This window comes from Paralichthys olivaceus, chromosome 7 (genome assembly GCF_024713975.1).
Source record: "Paralichthys olivaceus isolate ysfri-2021 chromosome 7, ASM2471397v2, whole genome shotgun sequence".
Taxonomy (NCBI): Eukaryota; Metazoa; Chordata; class Actinopteri; order Pleuronectiformes; family Paralichthyidae; genus Paralichthys; species Paralichthys olivaceus.
In genome coordinates this window covers 22,381,910-22,396,945 of record NC_091099.1, presented here as the reverse complement: position 1 = coordinate 22,396,945, position 15,036 = coordinate 22,381,910, and the positions used below count along the sequence as shown (strand labels likewise).

General features: G+C 40.2%; 1 protein-coding gene across 5 annotated transcripts in view; it reads left to right on the top strand.

The window, feature by feature from the left end:
* Positions 1-692: 692 nt before the first annotated feature.
* The window catches only part of LOC109624117 (voltage-dependent calcium channel subunit alpha-2/delta-4), a 58,374-nt gene continuing 44,030 nt past the window's right edge, over positions 693-15,036 (top strand). For 3 of the 5 annotated variants that reach the window (XM_069528766.1, XM_069528767.1, XM_069528764.1), the window contains exons 1-7: positions 694-1,393; positions 7,027-7,108; positions 10,800-10,916; positions 11,081-11,140; positions 12,340-12,502; positions 12,743-12,874; positions 13,484-13,544. In XM_069528766.1, the coding sequence (XP_069384867.1) occupies positions 1,308-1,393; positions 7,027-7,108; positions 10,800-10,916; positions 11,081-11,140; positions 12,340-12,502; positions 12,743-12,874; positions 13,484-13,544 (701 nt within the window). In that variant the 5' untranslated portion in view covers positions 694-1,307. Of the gene's footprint in view, positions 1,394-7,026; positions 7,109-10,799; positions 10,917-11,080; positions 11,141-12,339; positions 12,503-12,742; positions 12,875-13,483; positions 13,545-15,036 lie in introns of all 5 variants that reach the window. The other 2 variants (XM_069528765.1, XM_069528768.1) reach the window with 2 other exon arrangements.

Below are 15,036 nucleotides of genomic sequence, written 5' to 3'. Positions count from 1 at the left end.
CTGCTACACATATAACAAAACAAGATAAGACAGTTCTATCCATAGGTGTGTGTGAAATGGTTTGTCTCCGTTTGTCAACCCTGTGATACACTGGGGATGCCCAGGGCATGCACCGCCTCTCGTCCAATGTCAAATGAGATTAACTCCAGAGACATTGTAATGGCACCGCTGTTGCCTTTGAAATTTCAAAGTTTTCAGAGAAGTGTTCTTTGTGTTGGTAAACTCTCTAATGTCAGTTTAAGTTTTCAGATGTCTTTATGCCGCTGCCCCTGAGCCAGGCACTGGACTGGACAAGCAAGTCAACAAATCAATACAATCTAGAAATAAGTCAATGTAATGTCCTCTGAAGTCATGGAGACATGACTGTGTGTGTGTGTGTGTGTGTGTGTGTGTGTGTGTGTGTGTGTGTGTGTGTGTGTGTGTGTGTGTGTGTGTGTGTGTGTGTGTGTGTGTGTGTGTTGTGGCATCATGTCTCTCTTGGCTGCCGGCCTCTCTCTCGCTCTCTTTCAGTGGCCAAACAGAACCTCTGGGTTTTTTCTTCTTCCGCCTGCTCTGATTGGTTGCAGGAGAGTCTGTCTCCAGAAATTACTCTAATCCTCTTAGATAAAACAGAGCTCTCGTCCAATCCTCTGCTCCACCACTCCCCCCTCTCTCTCTCTGTCTCTCTTTCTCTCTCTCTCTCTCCATGGGGAAGAGATGTTTTAATCCAAGTGGATTATGTTGCAAATTGGGCGACAGTGGAGACGAGTGGCTGCAAAATCTGCTGCAGGCTGCTGACTTCGTATCTTTGTAAATATCTAAAGGTGGAGATATTAACCCACTTATGACTGGTCCTGGTTTCATGAGGAGTAACCTGCAAGAACCTGGAAACACCTTGAAGAACCTGGAGCAGGTGCAGAGGAAACGTCTTTCAGTCACATTTTATCTGCAGCCTCTAAGAACATCAACTTTACCTCTTTAACCACAAGAGTTTTTTCTTTCATTTTGAAACAGATTTTTCCATCCTGTTAGTTGGACCTGGATAACTTTAAAGTGAGTTCAAGAATCTTCTGGAAGTTTCCCAGAAGACGATGAGAGGATGCCAGCAGCAGAAAAGCTTTATGGAGACCTGACAGGGAGCATTCAGGGTCAAAACCCCACTTCTGTCCCCATCACTATCTACTCACTTTAGCAACATGAGGAAACCTTTTCCTACAAACCCCTTATGATCTCTTTGAACTTTCAGAGCTGATCTCGGTTTGTGACACTGCCTCCAGAACTTTATAGTCAGATCCGTGGGGAGCTTGGTCCCCGAGTTAAGAAGCGGGATGGACAGCAGGAAGTTCCTGAGGATTCTGGGATTTTTCTGCCTGTGGATTACAGCTCAGGCTCAGATGAAGATCCCCCCGGAGACGTAAGTGTCCCTTCTTCACTTGGACCTTGGTTCAAACATCCTAACCCTGCTGCAAGACAACAGTCACAGACAGATCGTTTCCCTTAATGTGTATAGGTTTCACTACACATTAGCAGTAAGGGGGTCCATATATTTGTCACCATTGTAGAAGCATTACTCCAAAATGCAGTCTGACACATTTCTTTTGGCATATTTGCTGGAAACGTTGAAGTCTCGTTGAGATAGCAAAGCTCCATGGGTGTGACTGATGAGCATAAAAGTCTTAAATGTCTTAAATATCATCTTATTTCACCGTGCATGGTGTGGGGTTGGGGTTAGGTCTGCTCTCTTAGTGGTGCTAATGGAACCTTGGTAAAGCTCAAAGGTTATATTCCATGTGCTTTTGAGAAAGGCATTGTTGGGCAGCGTCCAGTGTCAGTGTTTCAGTCTGTGTGGATGTGGCGCTTATAGAAACTTTGTTCTGGATAAATGGAGCTGGAGACGACAGACTCCCAGAGTGCACTCTGTTGTCATGAAAACCCCAGGGGAATATGTTTGTGTCCACAGGCGGCAGATTTCCCAAAGGATTCACAGAAAGCTGCTTTCCTCTGTCCGTGACTCAGATTCAGCTCAGAGATTGTTGCAGCTGCTTTCAGTTATCTCATATCTGCTGTGTCATAACAGGACTCAACCGGAGAAATACACTTTTCAAAGGAGATCTAGTATGTTCATTTGCAGCTCTGTATTTTTTCTGGGACTCTACAGAAGTTTTGCATTATTCACTTTTCAAAAGAAGACCTCATCCTCTCACCAGTGTGGGTGCTCAGAAACCTTAAAACTAAGTAACAGAAGATAATTAATTGGAAATGGAATCTTCTCAGCTCCATCTCTGCACTTTTGAGCATGAATTTGATTCAATAATAATAATAATAATTTTATTTGTATAGCACTTACCTAATCAAGGATACAAAGTGCTTCACAAAAAGAATCATAACATAATAAGGTCAAGACTTTAAAATGTAGAGAGAAACCAAACATTTCCCACAATGAGCAGCACTTTGGCAACAGTGGAGAGAAAAAAACTCCATCATTACTTGAAGAAACCTCAAGAACTAGGTTTCTAGTGAGCAGAGAAAATGCAGAAGAGAGGAGAGATGGGTGGGAAAGAGGGGAGAGAAGAGAGCGAGATGGGGGGAGGGGGAAAGGGAGACCAGGAACAGTTGTGTACCATCATATTTAAGCTCTGTCAGACTGGTTGTTATAATGAAAATCAAAGTAATAATCTTCATTTGAACCTTGCATCATCAGGTGTTTCAGCCTTTTAATCGTAATAATGTTAAAAGCCTAACCTGAGGGTACGCTGAGGCTGAAGGTAAATCTGACTGGCTAGTGGCTTGTATGGCAGTGCTATGAATTAAATACTAATCTTAGGCAGTAAAATGTGGTTGCAAAAAAGTAAGATAAAAGTAACGAGGGAGTTAAAACAACCAGAGTTAAAAATTGCGTGTTGAAAATGCTGTCCTATAAAAAATATATTTAAGCAGTGATTTAAAGATGAAGTGTAGAGAACAAAGATTATTGGAGGCTGTTTCTGTTCTGTGAATATTACAGAATATATCATTACCTGCTAATTGTAAGAGAGTCTTTCAATCACAATTCAAATGTGTTTTTCTATAAATACCCTACTGGTGGGGAGTGGAATGAAGTGGAAAACATCAGATAATAAAAATGTGAATGCTAGTAAACCTGCACCTGCATGTTATCTGTCTGCTGCAGTACAATAAATGTCTGTAATCCCACTCAAGTAGACTGATCTGTGAGAACAAGCTGTGATCGGAACAATGACCAAACAATCTGTGAAGAGCTGAAGTAGAAAACTCATTTTGTTTGGTCTGAACATAGACTATGAATATTGATGCACAACGTGTCTGCTCCCTAGAAAAGAAGCCAAAGTGTCTCCATCGCTCTCTGGAGGCTTGCTGCAGTGTGGGTCATTAACCCCGCCTTATGTATCAGACATGGACCAAAAGTGCATATTAAACACATTTTTCACAAAGATGACTTCATCATTTAATTTTGTCACACTGATGTAGGTTCAAGTGGTCATTTTCAGTAAGTTTGGTTTTGATTCGTTTTTTTACTGTGAGACACTGGATTTCACTGTATGTGTGTTCTGGGACAGGAAAACTTAAGAACCTAACAATCCTCTGGTTTGTAAAATGTCTTCACGATCAAGTAATGAATTGTTAGTTGTCAGTATGTTCAGTGATATATAGGAAAAATGGACTGTTATTAGTTAATTTTGCATAATTCTAACTCATGGTATCCATGGCAACATATTCTACCTTAGATTTAAAGAAACAGGGACCCTTTTATCTGTGAAAACTTTAAACGGGACATTTTCCCAAAACGATTTGCTGGGAAAAAGTGTGTTCAAGCTCATATTTATTACATGAAATCAGGCAGCTCAACTGTTTGGATCGGATTGGATTGGTTGTTTGATTACTAATGCAATATAAGAACACAGATACACAGATTTGCACAGTCTCTTCTATGTAAAAGCCATTGAAAGTGACACATCGTCACACACTTAACAGTGTAATAATATATGTAGGTGCAGAAGTTAGGTCCCAGCTATCAACTTCATTAGCATGAACATGTCAGGCTCCCTGCAGCTGCAGTCCTGCACCACTGCAGCCTCCTGGAGGACAAAATCTCACTCCTCCATCACCATCTGTGGGGCCGGCATGGCTCGCTGGCCACCGGCCACACGCCGCCGGCCCGGGTCACCTTCTATCCTGACCCACATTGGCCATTCAACCAACCACTGCAGGCCCAGACAAAGACTGCCACTGTCAAACACACCTAAACCCTGCGACTGCTTGGTAATTCAGGGCTGAAGAGATGTGGCTGTGTCTGTGACTAAGGTTTATAAAACCTAGGATTTTACAACTCTTAAAAGTTTTCACAGCAACAGTTTATCTCCCACCTCTTACTCATCATTGTTTCTGTTGATTTGTCTATAATGTACCTAACCTACGATTACCAGAGGTAAGTCAGTTATGACCTTTGCTGGTTACAGGACGTTCCACCCTGCCCTGAATCTCATGTTTTACTTTTGTGATGCCACTCAGACAGTGTTGTTGTTGGGTTTGTTGAGACCAGCCTGGGTTGTAACCTCACATCCTGTTCATCTGTTGTCCTGCATTGCTCTGTGTACAATATCGCGACTAAAAGAAAACCAAAAAAAGATGCAAGTAAACAGATAATTTGAATCATTGTTTCAGTCGTGTGAGGCAGAAAATATGACTCCCACATTACACAATCATCGGGTATTTCTGGTAGCTTGTAAATCCTTTATCATTCTAAACTTAGAGATTTTATAGCTTTCTGAGAATGCTGTTCTTGGAACATTCATGATCGTCGGTCATTTCTGACACAAATTCGTTTCTTGCAGTGTTTTTTTTTTTTTGTTGTGTTTTTTCTATTAGATGACTGTGACCTCCAAAGTTAGGTGATGTCTGTGTTCTATCAGTCTTTGTGATTTGGCTCTAATCTGTTTGACAGATCAGCCTCAGTACAGTGGATCATCTGATTTTGAGTGTGTGTATGAGTGTGTGTGTGTGTGCGTGCGGGATGGGGGGTGGAATTGGTAACAGATGGAAAGACACTGCAGGTAGAGTTTGCTTCACAGGTCTGTTTAAGGCATAAAAAGTAAAGTGGAGATGCTTTTCAATTATGTTTATCAATTGACTAGGAACAAAGTTGTTTGTATCTGCCGTCAGTTTTTCTGTTTCATTGTCTTCTGTCTCTTCATGTGATCCCAGTCTGACTCATCTACTGGGATGAACAACATGACAGGTGCCCAAAACCAAAGCAAAATCATTTCAATCAATAGGTCATTGACTCTGGCTGCTCCATAGCGTCAAAGTGTAAATCAAATATTTGTTCATTATAGGTAGGTACTATCAAACCGATGTATGTTTAGTGTGGAAGATAAAGACTGAGGCTCCAAGTGTGCAAGACGGCAGTGTTTGAATCCAGGATATTGGCATCATCGTAGTGGGGGGAAGTGGAGAAGCATCGTACATTTTTATATTTTATATACAGTCTATGCTCTGACTCCACACACATACACTGGTTATGTGTGTAGAAGTAAAAACACTGATGGTCCACTCTGCAGTTGATTGTTTGGTTACAGAAAATCGTACAAACAAGGAACAGCAATGGTGAAATTCTGTGGGGGGGACTGACAAAAAGGTGAAAGTGTTTCTGACAGAAGTGTTTACAACTAATTTCAAAAAGGCTCAGTTTCTGCCCATTCAGACTGAAACACAACCCTGGAGTCTCCTCACTAAAACAGCCTTTTTGACTTCTGACTTGTTACAAACAGTAGTGTGTTGTCAGGGTCAGATGTCTATGACGTCTGGTTTCACATCATTTTAATTAATGTTAATTAAACGTTGATGTACTTTAACAGTAGTAAAGAATCTGAGCTGTATAATATTGATTATTTGTCAGTTTTTTCAGTTAGGTTCAGGTCCCCTAAAATGGCACTGAGCTCCCTCTGCCTCCCCTGTCATCCAAACACTGTCTGCAGCTCTCTGTGCTGTTTTTGTGTTGCATTGTGTTACTGTGAGTTTGTTCTGGTCAAACACCTGCAGCTCTCTGCTGTGACCCAGATGAAGAACAGATTATCTAAATCTCTCATATTTAACAGCCTTTTTCAGCCATAAATCGCTGCTCCTGCAGAGTGTCGCCTTGGCAACAGACAACCGGAATGACATCCAACACACAATATACATAACAACCATAACCACATAACTGATCCAGGATACTCAGCGTTCAGTGTTCAGACAATAGCAATTAATTTTTTAACTGAAAAACATAACATGGACAATCCCTCATATTTAGTTTTAAAAGTTCTGGCCAAGATATTTACTGAACTGAAAAATAAACATATTATATTGTGAAGAACGTGGACATAAGTTTCATCTATTCTACACAAAAGGAGCCGAAAGTATTATTAATGGTAGAATATATCAGAAGTATCAAGTACTCATTGAATAAAATGGTCCTTGGCTTTCACTGTTCATTGTTGACCTTTGACTGTGGCTCAGGAGGTAGAGTGGGTTGTCCTCGAAACCAGAAGTAAGTTCAATCCCAGTCTTCCCCACCTACATGCTGAAGTGTCCTCGGGGAGGATACTGACCCCCACACCGCCATGATGGCTGTACTGTTTTCATAGAGAAAGTGCTGCACATAGATGCAATGTGTGTGAATGGGTGAATGGACGAATGGCAAACACTGTACTCTAAAGTACTTTGAGTCATCATCAAGACAAGATAAGTGCAATATGAATACAGACCATTAACTGTTTACTGTTAAACTTCCCTACAACAATCATACTTTTAGATGTTGTGTGTGTAAAATCTGAATCAGCAAAATGGTTTAAGGAAAAAATAAAAAATAAAAATTGTATTTAAGTACAGAATGAGTAAATGTACTCAGTTACAGTCTGTCACCCGAGCAATGCCTTTGACATGTAAACACAACAGTGGAGAGCAAGACAATAAAGACAATCATCCCTCCAGTTGACGATGCTATTGTGTTGTTGTGATCGTGCTGTTCCACTGACGTCTGTTTTCTTTCAGGGTGCAGCAGTGGGCGACCATGTTCTCCGTTGAATTGCGAGACTTAACCACCAAATACTCTGGCTCCCTGCTGCTGCAGAAAGTAAGTCAAGTCCAAATCAGGTTTAATTTTCATTCATGCTGTGTATGGATAATGTATAGATGTTATCTGTTCCCCCTCTCCAAAATGAGTCTGTTGCAGTTCAGCCCTCAGGGCCTGATTTTGTCAAGGACAGACATAGACATAATTGTTCACGTGTGCAATTTCCACAAATGGTAAATGGTAAAATGTGCATGATATCAAACTTCCCTGTCAATAAAAGCACTTTACACTATGAGTCACATTCACCCATTAACACACACATTCAAACAGTGATGTTATCGGAGGTAATTAGGGGTTCAGTGCTTTTCCTATCTAAAATATCAACATGTGGACAGAAGGAGCCGGAGATCAAACCACTGACCACCACGACCTGCTCCTGAGCCATGACTCAGAAAGAGGGTCATGCTGACCTTTGCAACAGATGCAGAAAGTACAATTATTAGGAGAGACTGTGAGAGAGCGTGTCTCCAAACAACATTGTCTTGACATTGTGATATGTGATGTAATGTAATGTCTCGGGAACGCTTTAAGGGAACTTCTTTAAGTCTGGCATTAACATTCACTTATATTGGCCAAAGGTCAAAGCAACCTCACATAACGCAAGAATTCATGGGCAAACAATAAAATAGTTTCAACCAATCAATCAAAATGTTATTTGTGTCGCCCATATTCACAAATCACACAATCCATGATCACTATCCAGAATCCATCATCACAATCCATGATCACTATCCAGAATCCATCATCACAATCCATGATCCTACATTCCCAATGTGGCCTGAGCAGCGATCCAGGATCTGCAATGATTAAGCACAAGGACTCTGTCAGCAACATGTATTGAAAAGACATTAATGTGATGAAGAGTGAGAAGAGGAGCTGATCCAAGACAGACCTGAACCAGCTCTGACTAAGCTTGATGAAAAAGGCCGACTGTTAAACATAAAAGATAAAGTAGAACGCCACTTTTGGAGAGTTCAGGGACGACAAGTAAGCATGAACTCTGGGAGTGCAGTGCTCTATTGAATGATATGGTGCTATGGTCTCTTTAAAGTATGACAGTGCCATATTATTGAGGGTTTTTTAGGTGAGGAGGAGGATTTTAAATTTAACAGGATATAGTCCATGGTGTGTAAACGTGCTGAAGATTGTCAAATTTAATGCTGAGGTTTATGGTCATTGAACATTTTATATCCAACAGACTGCATTGGGTTTGCTGGACATGTCATTTTATTAACATTTGTCTGTTATGCAGTACAACAAGAACAAAACTTCATAATTCTAAATCTTTGCTGGGGTTGGGTGACTTCCTTTAGATCCTAAAACAGGTTGACAGTTTTTTTGAGTGATGATTTTTTTGAATCACAAACTGATCAACCAGACTGGATGAACTGGGGAGAAGGAAAAAGTGAAGGTTAGTGTGTGAATCCTCATTTGTCTCTGTGTGATAGCTTCCATCTGTGTGTCTACGCACACACACTCATACAGAGATCATGGTAATGCCCAGATTGAGGACCGAGCCCTCTTTACCAGCGCCAGGATTTGTGGCCTGTTCTGATTTTAGACATTCATCCATTTATCTGTCAGATTTAGATTTATCAGAGGCTGCCTGCAGCGTGTCTGCTTTCAAACACACAAACCACCTCCTGTGGTAAAAACACACAATGCAGCAACAGGCCTGTAAAGAAACCAAACCCACCCTAAAATAACTTGTGATTGTGTCATTGTTTTTTCTCTCCAGTTCCATGCAGTTGTTTTCATGTATGTTTTATCTTGTTGTGAATGAGACGATAAGAGAACAGATAATAAAATGTACAGAAACCATTCATTCAAAAGCAGATGAGTCCAAAGTATGTTTATTGAATATATTTGCAAGAGTAAAAAATATCCAATCCTGACTTCAATGAGTTTTGTGCTCAACCTGTTAGTTTTGCAGCACTGCTTTCATTTACTGCAGCGGTTAGTGGCATCAACAAATATCTGAAAGAAACGAGGCAAAGGCTCTGGGTTTCAAAAGGTGTGTAAAAATGTACATAGACACACCCTCCTTCAGTTTTAACTTCTACTTGGTTGCTTACATGACCAGGTACCTGCCACTCACACTTTTATATATCAGGTTTCTACATTTCACCTTCATCAGACAGGGAACCATGATGCTAAAGAGGTTGTGTGGACAAAGCCTGCACCTTGATATGTTCACATATAATGATAATGTTTTCTGACAGCAGAACCATCATTGTTCTTCCGTCTCATCGGAGCCAGCAGTCTCAAAAGAGGTTCTTAGGCAATAAGCTGGAGAGGACTGATTTAGAAGCTCAGCCAAGTAGCTCTGTGCCAAATCATGCAGTGATTTAAAAGATTAACAGGAACACTTTAAAATAAATTGTCAAACACACAGACAGCTGCTTTTGAGATGTGGCGGCTACAGTTTGAACACACTGAAGTCGAGCAGTCATGTAAACAGTGGGTAGCGATAATCCAAAGGAGGATGAAGATGGGAATGAGGATGATGAGTCAGGTCCTGGTGGAAGTAGGTGAATCTCAACCAAATAAAAATGGAGGTATTAAGGCTGTGAGTGACACATGGACACTGAGCTTGTCTTATCCTAACCTCACTTAGTGATACACCTGCTCACTAGTGGATTGCAACAGGTCTGTTTCAGGATTCACGTCCTCCCACTTAAATCTGTGGTGGTGTATCAGGGAAGAAACTAACATTTTGGTGCGGATCTGGATCAGCGGATGGATTAAAGTTGTTTTTTTCACTTTCTTTAGTGTTGAAAGATAGTAATTTTTCCACCATTGATTTCTCAGTAAATAATTACTTGTCAAAAAACAGGAAATATTGAAAGAATTATATTTATGAGTATGTGCAATTTGGTGCAGTGGGACTGTTGGGTCTTGGTGATGGTATGCACTCTGAATTTTAGTCTAGTTGTTGTTGTATATGTTTGTTGAATATAAAAGATTTTGGGATATCTGTTACCATGGAAATCGCCTTTTGTTGGAAGCTGATCATGAACATTGGTTTTCAATGCCTTTAAACTCACTACCTTCACACAGAGATTCACTGAAACACTGTTTGTGATGATGTAGCATCATGTAACAAGATGACTGCTGGTTTTATTAAGTTTCTGGCAGAGAAACTTTTTCTGTGTGGGCTAATACAATTGTTTCTATTAAGAGCCTCCAGGACCAGAGACAGGAAACATCCACTGACATTACACAAATGTTTGGCTCTGTTATGTTCCCTTCAGGGTTGCTTGGACTAATTGGAATTAGTGGATGACTTAATTGAATGATTCAGAGTGTAAATAAGCGGACTGGGCAGTCCCTCATCTCTCTCAGCTGGCTGATCTGCCTCTAGCTTCTTGATCCAGAGAAAGTGACCTGATTACCTTGCTGTAAAAAACAGATTTGTTCTGAGGGTGTCTCACAGTCTGAAAATAAGTCAATCTGCAAACAGCACGAGATCAGTTTGCAGAAACATGGTGACCTGAAGCACTTCAAAGTTAGATTACTGCCAAATTATATACAAAGGGCTTCTATATTTGGATTACAAATTGTTCTTTTCTGTCTATTTCATCAGAATGAAGTTTCGGGAAAAGCTGTTCCACTTCACTATTTAGAAATGTAAACAAACCAAACAGTCATGTTTTTTTGAAATTTAAAATCATTTTTTGTTTCCTCTCAGAAACTGAAAGATGTGGAGTCCATCATCAAGATCGTGGAGCTTGAGGGAAATGACTTGGTGAAGGATTATTCAGATGAAATTGAACGAATGTTGGGAAGCAAGATGAAGTCAGTGAAGGTGAGGATGAGGAAGACTTTCAAGTGTTCACAGTCAAAATTTACAGTGAGAAATAACTTGTTGTGGATTATCCCTTACATCGAACAAAGGTTTATAATTGTCCCCCACAGACATGAAACCCTTTTGTTTTGTGTTTTGATCTGTTCATCTCTTTCTTCCCTCAGAGGTTAGCAGAGTCGGCAGAAGACGCTGACCTCTACCATGAATTCAACGCTTCAATGGCGGTTAGTTTTTTGTCTGTATCGACCAGTTGAAATTTGCTGGGCTATCCAGCTCTTTGCATGTCTGTGTCAAGGTCAGGGCCAGTAGCTTCATATTTACCACACAATTAAACTTGATCTGCAAATTGTAAATATAAACCACGATCATCTAATTTCTAGTAGTCAAACTTTAATTTGCTTTGCTTTGTCTCCAAGCTGAGTGCTAGCATAGCATCGTATCAGTGTCTGGATCAGAGGCAGCAGCGGGCCACTTCACAGTGGGCACTGCAGCAGGTTGACGCTTTAAAGCCTCAGCTTACACCTGAAATTAGATTAGATCAAACTTCACTGATCCTGCGTGGAAACTGGGTCAACAGCGCAGCAAAGACTCGATGTACAGAGAACACATACTGTGGCACAATAAGGTCCTATGACTCCTGTGAAAGTGTTACAAAAAACAATTCTTTTATTGGTTTAATCAGTAAATTAGACCAGTAACTATCATCTCCAGCAGTTGTGTTAACATGCTTGAACATGCAATGCATTGAAACCATGTCGTATAGTAAGTTGACGTCAGACACAGTGGGAGCGTAGCAAACTTATAAATGTTCTATTTGTATTCAGTGAGTGATTATACTGGTATTTAGACATTTAAATGACTTGCCCACATTTACAAATTTGTGTAAATTTTTGTGTTTGCTTTGACACTTTCACAAATCAAATTTCCCATTTGCTATTTCCTGCACAGATTCACAGACATATCTCCACACACATTTTCAGATAATATCTTAAGATACAAACAACAATACAATAGAAAGAAATATATACTGTACATCTGGATATTATTTGTATATATATAAAATATGTTCATCTGAACAACTCAGTGGATTTCAGAGCTGATGTTAATATAGGACACAATATAGAAAAGCACCATATGACTCTCAATGGCCCATTAGAACTTATTAATAGCTAGGTGCATAAATTATCTCCTAATACGAAAAATGCAAATTCTCATTCATGTGTATGTTTCCTACTGTGCTTTTCAAATTATCATTATTTGGCTCAATGTGGTTGTGTGTAATTCAGGTCAAAGATTTTGGAGAGGTGTCTCTCCCCCTCGCTGAACCGACTTCAGCTGATTTAGGGCGCTTTATTTTGGCGCTGGGTGTTTTTTTTCATTCTCAAAAAGAATCTTGTCATGTCCACCGCCTGTCTCCTCTCAGTTTGATTACTACAACTCCATGCTGATCAACACGATGGACGAGGACGGGAACTACATGGAACTGGGTGGGGAGTTTCCACTTGAGGAGAACGAACATTTCAACAACCTGCAGGTGAACACGCAGCAGAGTGACATCCAGGTTCCCACCAATGTCTACAACAAAGGTCAGTGGTTATCCTTTTTAAAATGCTATATGTATTTAGCATGTATGTATTTACATTAAAAGTACTTGATACTGGATGTGCATTGATGTGCAGAGAGCTGCCAGTGTATTACTATTGTACTGAAGAAAACTTCAATACAAAATTATTCTACAGAAAGTTCTGGAGCTGTAGGAGTATCTATTTTTATATGACAAAAATCTGTGTATTACTGTATCTTTGTTTGCTATCTTTTATGTGCAGATCCTAACATCCTCAATGCCATCTACAACTCAGAGGCGTTAAACGACGTCTTCATCAGTAACTTCCAGAAAGATCCTACGCTCACATGGCAGTACTTTGGCAGCTCCACTGGCTTCTTCAGGATCTACCCTGGTGGGTTCATGTTTAAATTACTGTCCAAGAGAGTAGGTGGACGGTTTATGTAATCTACATTTAATTAAGAGCTGAGCAGTACCCAGTCTGATTCCCTTTAGACAAGGGCTGGTTCACACCAGCCTTGTTTAGTCCGGTTGAATGGAACCCTGTTTACGCCTTTGGTGCGGTTAGTTTGGATGGTGTGAACCAACCAAGTGAACTCTGGAGCGGTTCTGATGTGAACACTCTTCGAACCAATGAATGGGAAGCGTACCAGTATATCAATATTTCATTGGTTTCAAAAAGATTTCTCCCCCTGTTTTGATGGTCAGTGAGCAACCACACTGTATGGGACCAAAATGCCAGCTGGCAGGCGAAAAACCTGAAGTCCTGGATATTTGGGCTGAGGAGAACATATCACAATTACTATAGAAGATGCACAAGAAAATAAAGGCCCTGAAGTAACTGGTCAGTCTCATGAGTCACTGTAGCATCCAATCTGCTCAGGATAAATAATTCTTCTGTCGTCATTGTGTTTTAACCTTCACATGTCATTTTTGTAGAAAACTGTTTTGCTGCCACTCTCAAAATAATTCAATTTGAATGAATGAATTGATTCTCCGTCAGGTATTAAATGGACCCCAGACTCCAATGGTGTGGCAGCCTTTGACTGCAGGAACCGAAACTGGTGAGTTCAGTGCACAGACAGGTCTTCGTATCTATATTAAACAGTTTTTGTCAGTGTCTTTCAAATTATTCAATCAACAGCTGCAAATACCTATCATGGTTTTATTTTTGGATCTGCATGGTAAATGTCTGGACAAGGATTCCAGGGACAGTGCTATAAGGCTACATCCACATTATGACAAATAAAGTAGTCATGTTGATACTTGAAATAGTAATAATAAAGTCACCACAATTGCTTTTTTGTCAAAAAAGAGATCACACTTTCACAAACAACAGAAAATCTCCTAGCTTTAGCTCTGCTGGAGTTACACAGAGCTGGCAGAGTTTCCAGTTCAGCTGATGACCCATTCAAACCCACTGAATTAACTCTGTTTACTGATATGGATTATATTAAATGCTTATCTGGTCTGATTTAAACACTGGGACAGATGGGTTGCTAAATTTAGCCCGTTAATAAAGGTGTGTTAGAGTCCAGAAATAAAAGAGGCTTAAAGCAACTACAGAGTGTAAAACGTATCTATTCACAGAGCAGTTATCTATAGTGTATTATACTGCCTTTAGCCAACCTCTACCACCTCAAATAAACTAGTATTAGTTTGGGTACAGGGTAATTGTCTATGTTCTTTGTTTGTTTCAGATTTCTCTGAGAGGAAGTGAGTCAGTCAGTCAGTCTGCATCAAGTAGAGTCAATAAGAGAGGCATGGAGGACTTTACTAGACCAATGTTTAATGCTCAGATACTGTGTTGTCAGGCATCCATTTTATCTCTGTATTTCCCAAAACAATGAACTCAGTGAGACAAGACCTTTAAAACCCCTGTGTTACACCTTTTCACTCAGTCTGAGGCGGTGGTACCGCTGGCTGTGTGTCGGCTGAGCAGCGGCTAGCCGGAGCCCTGATCCCCTGGAAAAGACGATAAGCTGCTCCTTAGCCGGGTCAGCGCTGCCCACATGGCACCATATGCGACTGTTCATGCATTTCTAAATAATACCAGAGAGCTGCATATGTCCCTGAACGCCTCGTCACGCCGCATTACTGCTGCTGTGCTGCCAAAGCCTGAAACATGCATCTGCGAGGCACAGAAACTGAAACTCAGTGACATGCTTTTAAACTGTTTGGTTTGTTTGCATTTCTAAATAGTGAAGGGGAACAGCTTTTCCCTGAACTTCATTCTGATGAAAGAGACAGAAAGGAACATTTTGTAATCACAAAGCCTCCCATGAATTTAGGTCAAATATTCCTATTTCTGCATTTATATATATTACTATACTAAGTACAGGAAATATAGAGATTACAATTTTTTAAATACAATACAAATATTATAACATTCTTAAGAGCTCCAACAGAGTTATAACCAAGCTGCACCAAGTCTGCTTTCTAGAAACACAAAAATAGCATCAAATCCACTCATTAATTCTTTAATACACTGGCCTAATTCTGGGTTATTTCCTTTTTGGTGATATGAATCTCACTACAGCAAAAATAGTGTTAAAT